Genomic DNA, 16,423 nt, shown 5'->3' with positions numbered 1-16,423 from the left:
AGGACACACTTTAACCGAATGAATAAAACTGCTCTTAAAATGGAAAGTCTATACACACGGTCATATAAGACTAAAGCTGGACTGTGTAAGTTTTCTGGAGGAGGAGACAAAACAGACAACCCCACTCAAAAAATCATGCTTTTTAAAGTTTTTCTGAGCATGTGGAATTGTATCAGTGTATAATAAATAATTTTAATGTCCTACTACCTTAATTTATTTATTTATTTAACATTTATTTAACCATTAAGATTAAAAACCTCTTTTTCAAGTGAGTCCTGGCCAAGCGGCAGCAGCAAATAAAAAATACAGTTACATAATTACAAAGAGATAACAGGAAAAGACAAACAGATTATGAAAAAGAAAAACAAGTGCATGTTATGGACTCGAGAGCTCTCAGTTTAGATTTAAAAGCATTCAAGGAAATCAACTCTGTCAAGTATCAGCTGATCCTCCACCAGAAAACGTAAAGTTCAGTTTCCATAGTTTCCATTTATAAGAACAAACTACAAGCGTATTGTTGCATGTCCTGCTAGTGATTACTGTCAGTCAGACGTCAGATACATGAGATAATACAGTAACACGATATAATTTTACTAATGCATCTTTTTCTTTTTCAGATTGGGTCGTTACATCATGGACTTGGTTGTGTAAGTGTTGGATATTTGATTGAAAACAACGTCCTTTTCACAGTTTACACAATAAATTCTGAATATGTTTTATTTGGCTGCACGAAAAGTCTAAATTAAAGTAAAATTCTGAATAACCTGCATTATTTAATCCTCTGTAGGTCCTGTCATTACCCCATCGGAGACTCGTGTGCTACTGCCGACTCTTTGAAGTCCCCGATCCCAACAAACCACAGAAACTGGGCCTGCATCAAAGAGAGATTTTTCTGTTCAATGATCTGCTCGTGGTACGGACGACTTTGTTATTCCATCTCAGCATCAGTCACTTGGCATTAAAATGTATTTCAAGAGCGGACATCTTCTCTTTGTTCATAGGTGACGAAGATCTTCCAGAAAAAGAAAAACTCGGTGACTTACAGCTTTCGACAGTCGTTTTCTCTCTATGGGATGCAAGTTCTGCTCTTTGAGAATCAGTGTAAGTGTAAGAACTTTCAAATAAACCTGTGACATTGATGCTCTTCTTACGGTCTCGATTTTGTCTTATTTGTCTCATTATTAGCTCTAATTTACTCCTGTTTTAGTCCTGTCTTACCTCTAGGCCGGATTTGGATGTTTAAACAACACGTGATAATTCTGTGTGATCAGTTTAGTTAAGCTGTTGTGATTTTTATCCTCGCAGATTACCCCAACGGAGTCCGTTTAACGTCAGCCATACCCGGAGCGGAGATTAAAGTCCTCATAAACTTTAACGCTCCCAACCCTCAAGACCGAAAGAAGTTTACAGACGACCTGCGTGAGTCCATCGCAGAGGTGCAGGAGATGGAGAAGTACAGGATAGAATGTGAGCGTTTAAAATATTTGTCACGGTGAAGAGAAAAGAAGTTGGTTTGTAAATGTCAGTGGTTTTGTTTAACAGCTGAACTGGAAAAGCAGAAGGGAGTGGTGAGAGTCAGCATGTCGCAGTGCTCAGGGCTGAAAAAGGACACAGGAAATGGTAACCTAAGTCGAGCGAGCCTGGATGACAGCTACGCCATCGGAGAAGGTCTAAAGAGGAGCGCCCTGAGCAGTTCTCTGCGGGACCTTTCTGATGCAGGTACATGTGGGGCAGAGGAAGGCGATAAGTAAAGTGAAAAGTTTGTCAGAGCTCAAAAGTAGTTTAGAAGAACACTGTGTACTTTCCCCCGCCCTTGGTGTCGGAGATTAGAGGTTACATTTTTGTTCATGAAGTACAGACTCTAAAATGGTAAAAAGCACAGACGAGCCCAGAGAACGAGCTCGTGTTGGGCTGTCGTTAGCGCCGTAGCGTGTGACGGTTTATCTTCATTACTAATCATCGTCTGTTGTCAAACAGATGAGCTGCATGGCATGGAGTGGCTGTGGTAAAATGAGAATGAATAAACTTCTTGATAATTATTCTGCATATTTGTCGTCAATAATCAGGTCAACCTCAAATTGTCTGTGATTGTTCAGAGTGTTTGAGGAGGAGCGAGTGCACTTTATTATATCTGACTTCACCGGGTAAAATATTCAACCAGTAAAGCCGTTTTTTTGTCTTTTAACATAATTCTAAAAGTAATAAAAATGTGTTGAATTGTTTGACCTAAAACTGTAGAAAAATGTGGTCACTCGCTCCAGAGTGAGGTGTTCCCTGTGACGGATCTGCCTCCTGTGGATCAGATTAAGATGGTTCTGTAATCAGTGCAGGTGTAATGTACTCGGAGCGATCGTAATGATAATCCTTCATCACGGGCGGTGGGAGGAGGCGGGTAATGTAGGTCACAGCGGTCTATTTGAATGTCTTTGTGGTAAGATGTATTAACCACGGGGGGAAGAGCGTCACAAAACACAGAATGACCTTGGTTCAGTTCAGACTATTACAGAAATCATTTTACCATTTAATAATGACGTATAGGGCTGTGAAGGGCCTTGATTACAGGAGAAGCAGCTCAGAGATCGAGGAGAATCCAGCCTGTGCTACATTTGCTCTTAGAGGGACGCACTCTTTTATGATTCTCTAGAGGAAACATAACTATAATTCAACCCTTAACACTTTGTTTTAATGTCTGGACTGAAGCCGAGAAGAAGCTCTAATTCTCGACTCTACTATGTCCACTTTTTGCGACGTCACCAAACTTCTTATTTGACGTCGTTTAGTTTGTGTCGTGAGAGTTTTGTAGCCAGAGCTGTGTAAACTTCATGTTTTTCAAAAAAGTGATATGTGATGTTCCGGGCAGGTAAGCGCGGGAGACGCAGCAGTGCAGGATCACTAGACAGCAATCTGGAAGTAAGTGGTAAAAGTCGATAATGAGGTGACCTTTGACCTTAGCATGCACGCTTATGTTGCGTTTCTCTCCTGCTTTTAGTTTTTTAGGTGATGCTGCATGTACTAGAATTATGTAGAAGTCTCTGTAGCATGGCATGGATACTAAACTACTGCGCTCCTTTCACACAGTACTGAATTTGGACGTCTTGTACTATTTAACCACTAAAAGTCTGTGTAAAGGGGGCATTTTTGTGGAGTAGTGTAGTTTTGTTTTGTCTCTTGCATGAATTATTGGCATGACCGTTCTCATACTTTGCTTGTGTGATGTTTAGATGTTACTTTTTGTTTACCTTTAAATAGAAAACCAGATTTATAAGTAATGTGTTCAATTTACAACTAACTGGATGGGAACTAAAATAAATAAAAAAAAAACAAACAGTGAGAAACATGGGGGGAGGTGCAGGACTGTCACGCTAATAATTCACAGAAGCTTTTCACGTTGCATTTCTGTGCGGTTCAGGACTTATTATAAAGAAAAGACGACGCTTTCAGCTGCTCTAACTGTGTCTCGTCTCATTCAGGGGTCCATCATTAGCAGCCCTCACATGCGCAGAAGACCTCCCTCCAGCCGAGACTGTCCGTCCCGCCACAGCGGACAGACCCTCCCCAACTCCGCGTCCCTGCTGGGGTCTCTGTTCGGGACCAGACGTGTGAAATCCCCCAGTCCTACGCCCCAGAGCCCACACCCCACCCTCATCTCGCACACGCCGCACCCCGTGACCCTGCACCACACGGCCCGGGGAGAGCCCGAGGCGGGGGCCCCGGCGCACCCCCACCACGCCCAGTTCTGTCACGTGACGCAGAACCCTCCACCTTATCACCACCACCACCACTTCCACCCGCCGCCGCACCTGCAGCACCCGCCCCACCAGTTCCACCCGCCGCACCCCCACGGCCAGCACACCCACGGGGGGCACCAAGCACACCCGCACCACCACGGCCCACCCCCGAGCTCCGCACAGGGCGCCGGCAGCACAAAGCCCAAGCACAGCGGCATCAGCACCGTGGTGTGAGTCCAGAGACAGTAAAGAGGACTGGAACAAGTCGCAGGTACAACTAAGAATGGAAAAATAAACCACAGTAGCCGTCGTTGTGCCAATACAAAAATGTAAACCATGTAGAATCTGTTGAAACGTGTATTAGTCAACATAACGAAACGTCCTGAATAAAAATAAAAGGACAGTCAGGCCTCTAAAGTACCACCCGATTCGTCCACTCCTTTTTACTGTCCTGAACGCAGAGGAACTCGGACTGAGCTATAACTGGACACTTGGACGCGCGGACACTTGGACGCGCGGACACTTGGACGCGCGGACACTTGGACACGTAGACACATTGCTGGGAGTGGATGAGACGCAGTGCCTCCCTCAGTATCTTCATGATCCTCTTAATCTTCATTTCAGGTGTTATGTCAGGAAGCTTCTCTACTGCTATAGCATGCACAAGACCACGAGTACTGTTCTCCTCAGTAATATACACAAATATATTACTAGTACGTCACAAATGTGATTAATAAATTTTAACTTATATGACTATATCTATTCAGGGGATGGTTTTTGTGAGAGAAATAGATGTATTTCCGAGCACTGTTTCTAAAGCTGATGCAATGCCATTTGAAAAAGCAAAGACAAAATATTCTCCTTTTTGTAGCTTTTTAGGAATTGTTTTTTCCAGTGGTTCCAAATAGTTTTAATTCACCCTCAAGTCACTGTTGTTGTAAGATAACACCATTATCAATTTGCATTTCTGTGTAAAGTAACAGAACAGTGTATATTTGGGTAATTCAAAACATTTTAAGATATCCTCAGATGATTGTACTTCCTGTATTTCCAGTCCAGTTTAGGGACGACGGTGAGATTTGTTGTCTTTCTTTTTTTTAAGTTTTGGCTTGCTCAACTTTAAATACAGTCTATACCGAATGAGTGAAATCCTTTAATCGAATTTTTACGAGTATTTACTGTAGCCGTAGCTCAGAGTGCACTGTGATATCTCTGTTAGCAGTGATCAATGTGCCAATTATTCAAGCATTTAATAAGTTAGTCACGAGAAATTGCTTTATGTATATTTGTGCTTAGATTTTTATTCACAAAATCCAGTATTATACTATTCACAGAACAAACGGACATCAAACGTGGCGGGATTGTGCTGCGATTGTTGTTTCACAGAAGGATTTCCAGTGTGCGTCTGTAAACGGGAGTCACGTACAGACGGTTGCCTTTGCGTTACAGTTTTTTCACTATATTCTATTTCTAAGCTGCGATGAACTAACGGACTGTTTTGAATGTCGACCCTTTAGACCTGCTTGTCCGATATTATTTTATTTTTGGGGTATTTTTGCTACAGACGGGGCAGACAAACACTGTAGTAGCACATGTTTAAACAGTTCATTTTACTGTCCAGATTGAAAACTCTCAGCTGGCTGAGTGTGGGACCTGCAGGATTCACTGTGCATCGAAAAACGGACACTTCCAACATCAGTAATTATCAAACTGTGACGGCGATGGCGATGGTGATGGCGTTGCACCCTGCACTCATCACAAATGGCAGTTTTAATATCAGTTTAACATATTTTGGTATTGTATGCATGCTGGAGACTGCGCTGGGGCAAACACAGCAACTTTTACACAGCACTTGAGTGTAATCCAACCTGTTTGAACGTTACAAGATGGAGTCAAGTCGTATGTGCAATATATGTATTATTTTGCCATGTTTTATTTGTGTTGTTTTTTTATGTATGTTTGTATTTTCCCCTCGTTTGCTTTTCAATGACGTGTCCGTACGGATTTAAACACACGACCTGCACTTACCCTCTGACGTACTCTCCAGGTAGAAGTGAAGATTAGTATTTGGTTATTATGAAACAAAAAACCAAAACGTTCTTCCTCTGTAGGCTGATATTATGATCCTTTACGTGTTTATAGTGGCTCATAGGCCGATGTTGTCGTTGACTGGTACTTTTATGTCTTTTGTGAAACGAGAGGCCGATACATGTTTACAACGGGCTTTTCAGCAATCTGATTGTTACACTTTCCTTCGACGGTATTTGCTGTACTAGTAAACATTCTATTTGGGTAATTTAATGTCCCCAAACGTTTATCATCATTCTACAAACATTAAATGACCTGGAATTTGAGACAACAGCTGTGAATTTGATTTGGGGGCTGACAGACTGTACACAAAACAGTTTATTATGATTCTGTGAGCGTTTGTAATCTTACCTTTACCTGTACTTTAGGCATTGTTAATAACACGCTTTAGATTTGGACTCTTTCCACACACGACCCAGTATTCTCCAGTCCATGTGCGGTGCTTTGTTGCATGCCATTGATGCCTATATTGTATTTTCTTGTTTGTCTTTTTTATTGTTCTACCAAGTGGCGGGTATGCCTACCTTAAACCTTCAGCGACGCTTGTTTACACTTGGAAAACATCTAAACCTGCCCCTCCATTTTTGATTTTCCATTTCGGAGTTGTGTTATTCTCCAGCATGCATTACGCCTCCACTGTACAGGAACGTTGTAAATACAAATCCACGTGGACATATGTAAAGGGGGATTTTAAATGTCGGGTGGGAAGAATATATGTAAATATATGTAAATTATTATTATATAATTATATTACTACTCAATGTGTGCAGTTACATTGAATGTGTGTTCCAGCTCCCCTTTGATATTTGACATAATCATCACAATATTCTCAGCCTGAAATATCATAGGAACAAGTCGACAGTACAGCAAACTACAGTTAAAGTCAAAGGGGAGGGACAAGAGCAGTTATTTTATTATGCATTCTGTTTCTAAAGTAGACAAACCCCTATTGATGTAAAACTAGTACTGTGACAATGTTGAGAACACAAAATAAAGTCAAATAAATAAACTGTTGTGTGGTCGGTCCATCTCTCTTAATCTCTGCTCGTATGGTAGAGCTTTACTGCAGCGTAAAGCACAAGTAGCCTCTTTTGGGTTTGTTTTTTCAGCGTTTTGTTTTGTTTGTAAAGTCTGAACGTGAGCAGAAGCCTAATTTCAGGTCTAGTTTTGACTCATCAGTAGTTGACTGTGGTGATGCTCTCCAGTTTATATTCCGCATGCATGTCACAAACTGAGCGTATAAGCCATAAATCACATTGACCTAAACCGTGTTGCTGTTTTCCTCTCCCTCAATAAGGAATGCTTAAGGCTTGTGGATGTTTTGTGAGATAATGAAGGGCAAAGCAGCAGTGCACTCATTTTTAATTCAGCCCTTGCTCAGTAAAAGTGCTTGGCTGGCTGCCCGACTGTAGCAGGTGGTCTGACTGACAGTTTACCCTGGCTGCTGCGTTTGTCTGGCCCTTGAGCTGCTGGAGCTAAAAATAGCTGACAGCTTTAAACTGGGGGTGGGGTCACATCCTCCTCCAGACGTCATCAAGGATAGAAGAGGGGACCCATGTATGAAACTGAACATAAACATCATGTCTTGTTTCAGTGCCAAAGCTACTCTCAGAATTAGTGCATAAATTATCTCTATGCAGTGTCTTGCCATGTGATGATGATTTAGTCAAAAGCCTATTGTTTATCTTTTATGATAAAAGCTGAATGATAAAATTGTTGGCTCATGAGAGGCATAGTAAAATAAAATGTTAAAATATGGGGCAATAGGCTACATATAGTGGGCTCTTTTACTCTACATTAATACTTTTGGAATGGTAACTATGGTGTAACTATGGTGTATAAATGGTATATAGCTATTTTAAAATGCTTTTAGCGCCATCTAGTGGTTTTAATAGGTATTTGTAGCACTGAACTGCTACTATACAATGCGTTTAAATGTTGTCGGAAATATTTACGTCTGTCACGAAAGTTCCTTAAATACATTGGATTTGGCATCACTAAAATTATTTATAACCTTTAATATAGTATATATTAGTAGGATTTTAGAAACTGAGGTAATATACGCTACGTGCTATTTTTATTTAGATTTTTTTTTTTTTTTTCATTATTGTCTCTATATTTATATTGACACGGCGTTAATGAATAAACCTATTTAAACCTAACAACTCCGAGTCTGTTTGCTTCCTTTTGTTTAAGAAGGAAGCAAACAAAAAATTGCAATTTAGTAAAGTTAATAACAATTTTTTATTATACTACCCGTGCAACTTTTTTCACACTTCTCTTACACATACTCTCCTTGAACGTCTCATGCTTACGTCACACGTCTGCGACAGAGGGAGGTCATAAGTCTGCGACAGAAACGGGTGAAAGGTGGAGAGTTGTCGGCGAACTGGAATCCACACAGTTTACATTTTTGGGTGGATTTATTTGAGGATAATAATGAACGTGAACGGAATACTTCTTTTATCCAAATGTGTGAAACAAACTGGGAAACGTTTTCTCGCCAGTCATGCCGGGAAACAAGCGGTACTGCTTCAACAACAGCAAAAAAGATCCTTCAGAACTCAGTCCCGACAGCTCGCATACGCCAAGGATCTGTTTATGGGGCAAGTAAACAAGGTAGGAGGACACTGGGACACGGGAGACTTATAGGACGAGCTCGAAATGATGGAATAAATAAAGAAAACGTCCATTATGACTAACAAGGAGCTCAAATAAGTTTCTCTCAGCTGCACAGGACACTTCACAGAGCTGTCCCTGAATAACCTCCATGTGCCACAGTGACTGGAGCATCACACCCACATGATCACCTGATAACACACTTGATAAGACACATGACAATATATTTTACAAAGATATAAACGTATGAGTAAATTGGTTATCCTCATGGTTAATTGGTATACATGATTTGCATTTACTAACTTAATTTAGTAAACAGTAACTTACCCATAATCTTACTCCATTGATTGATTCATGTTGGTTCAGTATTTTAAAAGCAAATAATGCAAAAGAAGAAATCCAAGGTAGTTAGGCCGTATTTCTCCCCTGTTTATGTCTGGTTCGGTTCATCCAGCAGCTTTCCTTGTTACTAAAATGATTGACAACATATCATTCAGTCCCAAAAACTGACTATATTGCTCTTGCTCTGCAGAAAGAAGTTTTCCCCTTTCCAGAAATCTCTAATGATGAAGTTGAAGAGATTAGTCAGCTTGTTGCACCTGTTGAGAAATTCTTTAGCGAAGAAGGTACGTACAAGGATTTCTTATTTTAAGTAGTCTCAAGTTTTGCACGCAACTAAATAATCCTATAACTTCAATCAACAGTGGACTCGGCGAAGATTGACAGAGAAGCCAAAATTCCCCCTGAAACACTTAATGGACTCAAAGAACTGGGCCTGTTTGGGATGCAAATTCCAGAGGAGTATGGTGAGCATTACTCTCCGTCATTATTTGGATGGTTTCTCGTGCTGTTGCCAGATGTAACGCAGCTATTCTTTGTCCTCAGGCGGTCTCGGACTGTCTAACACAATGTACGCACGGCTAGCTGAGATCACTGCTTTAGATGGTTCTATCGCGGTTACACTGGCTGCACATCAAGCCATTGGTCTCAAGGTAAAGTAGTTATCATACTATTAGTGCCAGCGAGTAATAGACTTTTTTTAATCAATTCAAACTGCTTACTTTTAATGTGTACAGGGGATCCTAATAGCTGGAAGTGAAGAACAGAAGAAGAAATATTTGCCAAAACTGGCTACTGGAGAACACGTAGCAGCTTTTTGTCTCACTGAGCCAGGAAGGTAAAAAAAACCTTTAGGACTTTTAGATATTTTAAGAAATTAGCAAAAGTATATAGTGTAATCATACATTTAGGAATTCTGAACTGATCCAACTCCGCTAAAAGACAAAAATGTGTGAAAAAGAATGTCGTTATTGGTGTCACTTTACCTGTCCGTCTGTTTATGATCCTCAGTGCAAGCGTAAAGGAATACACACAATATTCACAGTATATTGACTGGACTAAACAGATGATTTCAACCACCCACTCATCAAAGCGTGCAGAATTACAGTGTTTTCTATATTTTTAGTGGAAGTGACGCTGCCTCTATTCAGACTCGAGCCACATTGTCAGAAGATGGTGCTCATTATCTGATCAACGGCTCTAAGGTGAGTTCTGCACGAGCGCCGCCGTCGCACTGGCTGTTTTTTAGTCGACTGTCAACTCTATTGTTTATTGTCTCGTCAGATATGGATTTCTAATGGAGGGTTTGCAGACATCATGACAGTATTTGCACGCACAGAGGTAGAGGAAAAAGGAGTGAAGAAGGATAAAATAACAGCTTTTATTGTTGAGAGGGCCTTCGGGGGCATCACCAGTGGGAAGCCTGAAGACAAACTGGGAATACGGGGTTCTAACAGTAAGCCAAAAATCCCCACTAATCTTACTCTACTTACGTAATTATTGCACATGTAGTTTATTTGATGTAGTATTAATTATTTTGCCATTTTTAGCTTGTGAAGTTGCCTTTGACAATGTCCCGGTGCCAATAGAGAATGTCATTGGAGAAGTAGGAGGTGGATTCAAGGTACTTTTACACTTTTACCTTTTAGTTTTAACTGCTAAATGGTCAAAACACGTTGATAAAAGACACTGTGCTTTAATGTCATCTCAGGTTGCTATGAATATCCTGAATTCTGGAAGGTTCAGTATGGGCAGTTCATCCGCTGGAATGATCAAGAAACTTATAGGTAACAGAGCTGTCACGTTTAACACACGACTATTGATAAAGTGGGGAAAATATGAATAAATATACATGAAACAGTCAGACCGATCCCTTCAGTAACAAAGCAAAGGTTGTTGGTGACAATATAAATGCCGGTTATTGAAAGAGGTTGCAGCTTTCTGTCACTACACTACACTTTATCACCGTTGTCTTTGTTAATGTATTTTCTAGTACAGCAAGGTCCAGTGTCCTGCTGTCTGAATATCCTGTCTGTCTTAAACAGAACTGACATCTGAGTACGCTGCCTCACGGAAGCAGTTCAACAAGAACCTGAGTGAATTTGGAATGATCCAGGTACAATATCTAAATGTGAAAATGTGATAATTGTGCATGCAGATACTTTCAAAGTGTGTGTATTGTTGCAGGAAAAGTTTGCTCTGATGGCCATGAACGCTTACGTGATGGAGAGCATGGCCTACCTCACTGCAGGAATGATGGACAAACCAGGGCTTCCTGACTGTTCTGTTGAAGCAGCCATCGTGAAAGTAAGTCCAAGAATGACTCATAAATGGCATTTCCTGCTTTTTTTCTACCATATTACATAATGTGCCGTGTGTGCAGATCTTCAGTTCAGAGGGAGGTTGGATTTGTGTCAGTGAAGCTCTGCAGGTTCTCGGGGGTGTGGGTTACACCAAAAACTACCCCTTTGAGCGGTACGTCAGAGACTGCCGCATCCTGCCCATTTTTGAGGTATTCCCTTATTTCTAATTTGGACTGGGGGTCTTTTTCCACATAGAGCTTGTGAGCGCCTTAGTGCTGAAATATCCCAAAACATCCCCCAAATGATTACTTTTTGACTATTGGCTGTTTTATATTATACAAAACATTTATTGGTAATTAATGCTTTGGATTAAAGAGGTAACTAATTGCCTTAGTGGCCTTCACATTGTATTTTTGTGAAAGTCTTTTCCTGTTGCGGTGCGTTCATTCTAAAATCGTCCAGCAGGGGGCTTTGTTGTGAAGCTTGTGTGTCTCACATAAGGGGACACTTCCCCTTTGAGATAATGGACTGAACAGATTTTCAGATGATCTCTCATAGACTCTCTTTGCTGTTACATAATAATCTGTTGTCAGGGGACCAATGAGATCCTGAGGATGTACATCTCTCTCACTGGGATGCAGTACGCTGGAAAAATCCTGACAGGAAAAATCAAGTAAGGAAATAACATGGTATTCTAATTCAGAAGGTTGAGATTACATTTGTGTTTGTAAGATTGGTGGGTATATTATTCTAAAGACATGTGTTTATGCCTTAGAGAGATGAAGAAGGGTAACATTGGTCTTGCTTTGGGGATGGCAGGACAAAAGCTGAGAGCGGCTCTCGGTGCCTCTGTCGACTATGGACTGACCGGGAAAGACGGTGTGGTTCATCCCAGTTTAGCAGTAAGTCAACTTGGACATTATTAGTTTGTTAAAGTTATTTATAATGCATTATTTGATCTAAGTATAATTGTTTAGGCTTTTGGAGTCGTAGTCCAGATGCAAAGACCGACTCACTATATTTGTTTTGTAGTAATAAAAAGACACTTATGTCGCAAAAAGTTAAAATAACCAGAAAAATAACATGGAACCTGACAAAACATATCAAACTGTTGTATATATTAAATACAAACCACAATTTTACCTTCCTGTTATTTACTCAAGAGATGTAAAGTGTTTTTACCGACAAAACTCATAAACATAAAAATAAATCATATTTCTTGTTTTTAGGAAAGTGCAAAGAAGTTTGAGCTGAATGTGTCACATTTTGGGTCGACAGTGGAGAGTCTGCTGTACAGATACGGGAAGGTATTTTGTTATCTATTTCCTTTCAGCAAAGCCCCAGAGGTATCACGTAGCTGAATGGCCGTGTCTATAATGTCGTCAGTCTCCTTCACATCTTCCAGCGTGTTCCTGAAGTGACTGTGCATGTGTTGGATGTGGCTGCCCCCGCCTCCCTTTGGCCCTTTTCCCCTCCTCAGTTAGCTCTACTTTTGGAGTCCAACACTTTCCAAAGAAACTGTAAACCTTTTTGGAAAGAGGTCAGCCTTCCAGACTTCCTGTATGATGTAAATCAAAAGTTGGGAAGTGTCCTCAGAGAGCTTTAACGCATTGTACTCAACATCTGTGAATAGCTCAGTTCAATATGTTTAAAGACGTGCTTAACATCGGGTTAGCAAAAACAGCCCTACCAAACATTTGAAATTCATCCTGGACTTAAGCGTGAGATTTGTCCAAGTGTCATTGTGTTAATGCGATCGTTGAAATACAAAACTTTATGAATTTGAACTGAGGCCTTGAACTGTCAAACCCACAGTGGGACCCAGTAGCACATGGTGTGTATCATTAGAAGGTGAAAATAAAAGTAGATTGTTTGTGTTGGCAGACCATCGTGGACGAACAGCTCGTCCTGAAGAGAGTGGCAGATGTGCTTATTAACCTGTACGCCATGACTGCAGTCCTGTCCCGAACCAGTCGCTCCATCAGCATCGGACTGCGCAACCACGATCACGAGGTACTCCCCAGAATAAAAATATAAAATATTCAAAACCAGCTTCCTACTAACAAAGCTAAACGCTTTTAATAATGGTAAAGTCGCAGTAACTTTTCTAGTGGAGGTTACATCTGCTTATCTACATAAATGTTATTTTTCTGCCTGTAATATAAAGAATCGCAAATAACCATCAGAAAATTAACATTGAATCAGAAGAAAAAACAGAAAAATGCAGAATAAAAATCTTTCAGCCGTACACAGCTAAACAGAACAGTTTTGAGCCTGGATTTCAACATTGTCAAAGTAGAGGCCTGTCTCACATCGTCCTGGTTTAGTCCTATTTTAGTCCTATTTTAGTCCTGGTTTAGTCCTGGTTTAGTCCTGGTTTAGTCCTGGTTTAGTCCTGGTTTCAAACCGGTCGAGTCCCGGTCGAGTCCCGGTCGAGTCCCGGTCGAGTCCCGGTCGAGTCCCGGTCGAGGTTTAGTCCCGGTTTATTTCCGGTTTAGTGCCGGTTGCACCCTGGTTTAGTCCCAGTTTAGTTCCGGTTTCGTCCTGGTTTAGCCCCGGTTTAGCCCCGGTTCAGTTCCGGTTGCGCCCTGGTTTAGTCCTGGTTTAGCCCCGGTTCAGTTCCGGTTGCGCCCTGGTTTAGTCCCGGCTTCATCCTGGTTTAGTCCTGGTTTAGCCCCGGTTTAGCCCCGGTTCAGTTCCGGTTGCGCCCTGGTTTAGTCCTGGTTTAGCCCCGGTTTCGTCCCGGTTTCATCCTGGTTTAGCCCCGGTTGCGCCCTGGTTTAGTTCTGGTTTAGTCCCGGTTTAGTCCTGGTTTAGCCCCGGTTTAGTTCCGGTTCAGTTCCGGTTGCGCCCTGGTTTAGTCCCGGTTTAGCCCCGGTTGCGCCCTGGTTTAGTTCTGGTTTAGTCCCAGTTTAGTCCCGGTTTCATCCTGGTTTAGTCCTGGTTTAGCCCTGGTTCAGTTCCAGTTGCGCCCTGGTTTAGTCCTGGTTTAGTCCCGGTTTAGCCCTGGTTCAGTTCCAGTTGCGCCCTGGTTTAGTCCTGGTTTAGCCCCGGTTTAGTCCCGGTTTTGTCCTGGTTTAGTCCTGGTTTAGTCCCGGTTTAGTTCTGGTTCAGTTCCGGTTGCGGCCTAGTTTCGCCCTAGTTTAGCTCTGGTTTTGCCCCGGTTTAGTCCCTGGTTTAGTCCCTGGTTTAGCCCCTGGTTTAGCCCCTGGTTTAGCCCCTGGTTTAGCCCCTGGTTTAGCCCTGACTCTGGCACCAGCAGGAGGCCGGTCCCTGAAGTCCTCAGAGTTGGAGATGGTTCATACGACACTAACCTGTCGCATTATGGCGTTAAACTTGTCTATTTAGCATTTATTTAATTACGTGTGTATTACATGTGTGTATATGTTTGAAAGTACCTTAAAAAACATTTTCTTCCTGTGAGTTTGGCTTCTCCTGCACAGATCTTGGCCTGGTGGAGTCACTTGTTTGTCTTCATTGAAATAGATAATTTAACTGTCAAAGCAATAACCAATTTCCTTATTTTAAATGTACAATTAACCAATTATGTCGTCAGGATTTGGCAGCTGTTCAGTCTTTGGTTAGAAAATCAATACAACCAAGTGTGACTAAACAATTACAGGGCAATACTTCGTCTCTAAACAAATCCCTTCTACGACAGTGCGTGCTTTGAGTGTCTTATTACGTCTCTGATTTGCCAGACCAACAGCTCACATCATAATTAAAATGAATAGTTTTACGAGCCTTAATTAAAAGCACACAAGGAGCTTCTGTTAACAGTCAAAGCAACATGTTCTTTTATGATACTTTTAATGTGCGACGGTTTATTACCGACGGTTGCACGCATTAGAAATCTAACTTTACACCGTGGCAAAGTGTGCAGTTCTTATGTACAAACAAGTATTGGATATTAAATGGGTAAATACGTTTGTTCTACACTCTCTAAAGAATGTTGTCCGTTGTTAGAGGAAATCAACAGGAAGTTATGAAATGAAATAATTCCTGAGTGCACACAGCGTATTTTGGCTGTAGTACAAAGGGCTGAGCTTGATTTTTAGCTAAATGTAAACTACAAAAAGGCCACTATGACATTTTCTATATAAAACATCCATGTGGCACTAGTTTTGGCATCTAAACACAACTGTATCAATGGAGCAGCACTGTTTATAATCAGGAACATGAAGCAGACCAAACCAGATCTGCAATAACAAGGGAAAAATCACGGTTTGGATTTATGTAGATTTCCTTTTTGAAGATGCGTCTGACTTCAGGCGTAAATAAAGCAAATATAAACAACACTTGCATGGTTTAAAGTTTACTACGTTTGAACAATGGTTTCGTCTTCTCAATGACTGTTCTTAAATGAAAAACAATGTGCAATAAACGCGGAGCTTATACGTTTGTGCGCGCGGCTCCGGCTGTTCCCATGATATCAACAACACCTGCATCAGATTTGACTCTCCGTCCCTCATATGTGGCCACTAAATTGTTGCTTTTTGATGTTTCTAGGTCCTGCTCGCAAACACATTCTGCACCGAGGCGCACTTTAAGAACAATTACATGTTGACTCAGTTACAAAAGCGTGAGTACATGTTAAAATGATAATCGAGAACAGAATCCAACACTTATTTTCCCATTTTGTGTGCGTTTTTTTCCGAGATATATTGGAGTTGCTTTATCTTTGAGTATTCGAGTACCGTACTTACTTTTTTCCTGCCCGTTCCAGACGCTCCGGAGAACAACGACGCCAACATCAAGAAGATCGCAACGCAGGTTTTGAACAACAGAGCCTACGTCTGCTCTCATCCTTTAGAAAGAACGTACTGACCTCCCGACCTGAGGTAATTTAACAGAATAACTCTATTTATAAATTCAATGCTGCTGTTGAATTTATTGACAGTAAACCGTAGTGGGCCAGGCCTGTGCACTTAACCAAATCTGACCTGTTTAACTTTTAAAGACTCTTCATTTAGTCTAATTGATTAACGAGTTTCTCAGGAGTGTACGTACTGGTTAAAAGCTACACAGTGATCAGAGATTTCAGTCACTTAATAGTCCACTCCTTTTACTGTTGAACTTTCTAACACTTTTATACACATTCTGATTGTGTTTATTCAAACGTTTGTGTAGATGTCAGATGTCCAGCTGAAGTGCTCTTTATGACACCACATTCTGCTCACTTTTTGCAGTTTTAATTCCCATTTTCTGTTTGTGAATACGTTGCTTCAGTGATTTTTCTTTTTTTATGTGACAACTTTAAAATGAAAAATGTCCTTTTCTTCCTCTGTCAAAGGCGGAGCTGCTCGCTTGTAAAGAAACGATGATTTTTTGTCAAATCTCCTGTAA

At 41.1% G+C, this 16,423-nt stretch overlaps 2 protein-coding genes across 7 annotated transcripts in view; both read left to right on the top strand.

The window, feature by feature from the left end:
* Nucleotides 1-6,825, top strand: part of iqsec1b (IQ motif and Sec7 domain ArfGEF 1b) — an 85,289-nt gene extending 78,464 nt beyond the window's left edge. For 3 of the 5 annotated variants that reach the window (XM_033966823.2, XM_055221595.1, XM_055221594.1), the window contains 7 exons: nucleotides 618-647; nucleotides 788-913; nucleotides 1,002-1,101; nucleotides 1,306-1,467; nucleotides 1,543-1,719; nucleotides 2,861-2,910; nucleotides 3,471-6,825. In XM_033966823.2, coding sequence (XP_033822714.2) covers nucleotides 618-647; nucleotides 788-913; nucleotides 1,002-1,101; nucleotides 1,306-1,467; nucleotides 1,543-1,719; nucleotides 2,861-2,910; nucleotides 3,471-3,962 — 1,137 coding nt within the window. In that variant the 3' untranslated portion in view covers nucleotides 3,963-6,825. The remainder of the gene's footprint in view (nucleotides 1-617; nucleotides 648-787; nucleotides 914-1,001; nucleotides 1,102-1,305; nucleotides 1,468-1,542; nucleotides 1,720-2,860; nucleotides 2,911-3,470) is intronic. The other 2 variants (XM_055221597.1, XM_055221596.1) reach the window with 2 other exon arrangements.
* A 1,343-nt stretch (nucleotides 6,826-8,168) lies between these two features.
* acad9 (acyl-CoA dehydrogenase family, member 9) lies at nucleotides 8,169-16,421 on the top strand. Of its 2 annotated transcripts, XM_055221598.1 has the most exons (19): nucleotides 8,169-8,435; nucleotides 8,968-9,061; nucleotides 9,140-9,241; nucleotides 9,321-9,427; nucleotides 9,512-9,612; nucleotides 9,901-9,979; nucleotides 10,059-10,230; nucleotides 10,325-10,398; nucleotides 10,486-10,561; nucleotides 10,820-10,890; nucleotides 10,962-11,081; nucleotides 11,158-11,286; nucleotides 11,671-11,750; nucleotides 11,853-11,979; nucleotides 12,307-12,384; nucleotides 12,962-13,090; nucleotides 15,587-15,659; nucleotides 15,804-15,918; nucleotides 16,208-16,421. In XM_055221598.1, the coding sequence occupies exons 1-18, from the start codon at nucleotides 8,256-8,258 to the stop codon at nucleotides 15,902-15,904; spliced, it is 1,893 nt and encodes a 630-aa protein (XP_055077573.1). In that variant the 5' UTR covers nucleotides 8,169-8,255; the 3' UTR covers nucleotides 15,905-15,918; nucleotides 16,208-16,421. The 2 variants fall into 2 exon arrangements, with proteins under 2 accessions (XP_055077573.1, XP_033822724.1); XM_033966833.2 differs by having other exon boundaries at nucleotides 15,804-16,421.
* Nucleotides 16,422-16,423: the final 2 nt, after the last annotated feature.

This window comes from Periophthalmus magnuspinnatus, chromosome 5, assembly GCF_009829125.3.
Source record: "Periophthalmus magnuspinnatus isolate fPerMag1 chromosome 5, fPerMag1.2.pri, whole genome shotgun sequence".
Lineage (NCBI taxonomy): Eukaryota > Metazoa > Chordata > Actinopteri > Gobiiformes > Gobiidae > Periophthalmus > Periophthalmus magnuspinnatus.
Note: the sequence above shows the minus strand (reverse complement) of the source record. Positions and strands in the feature narration are given on the sequence as shown.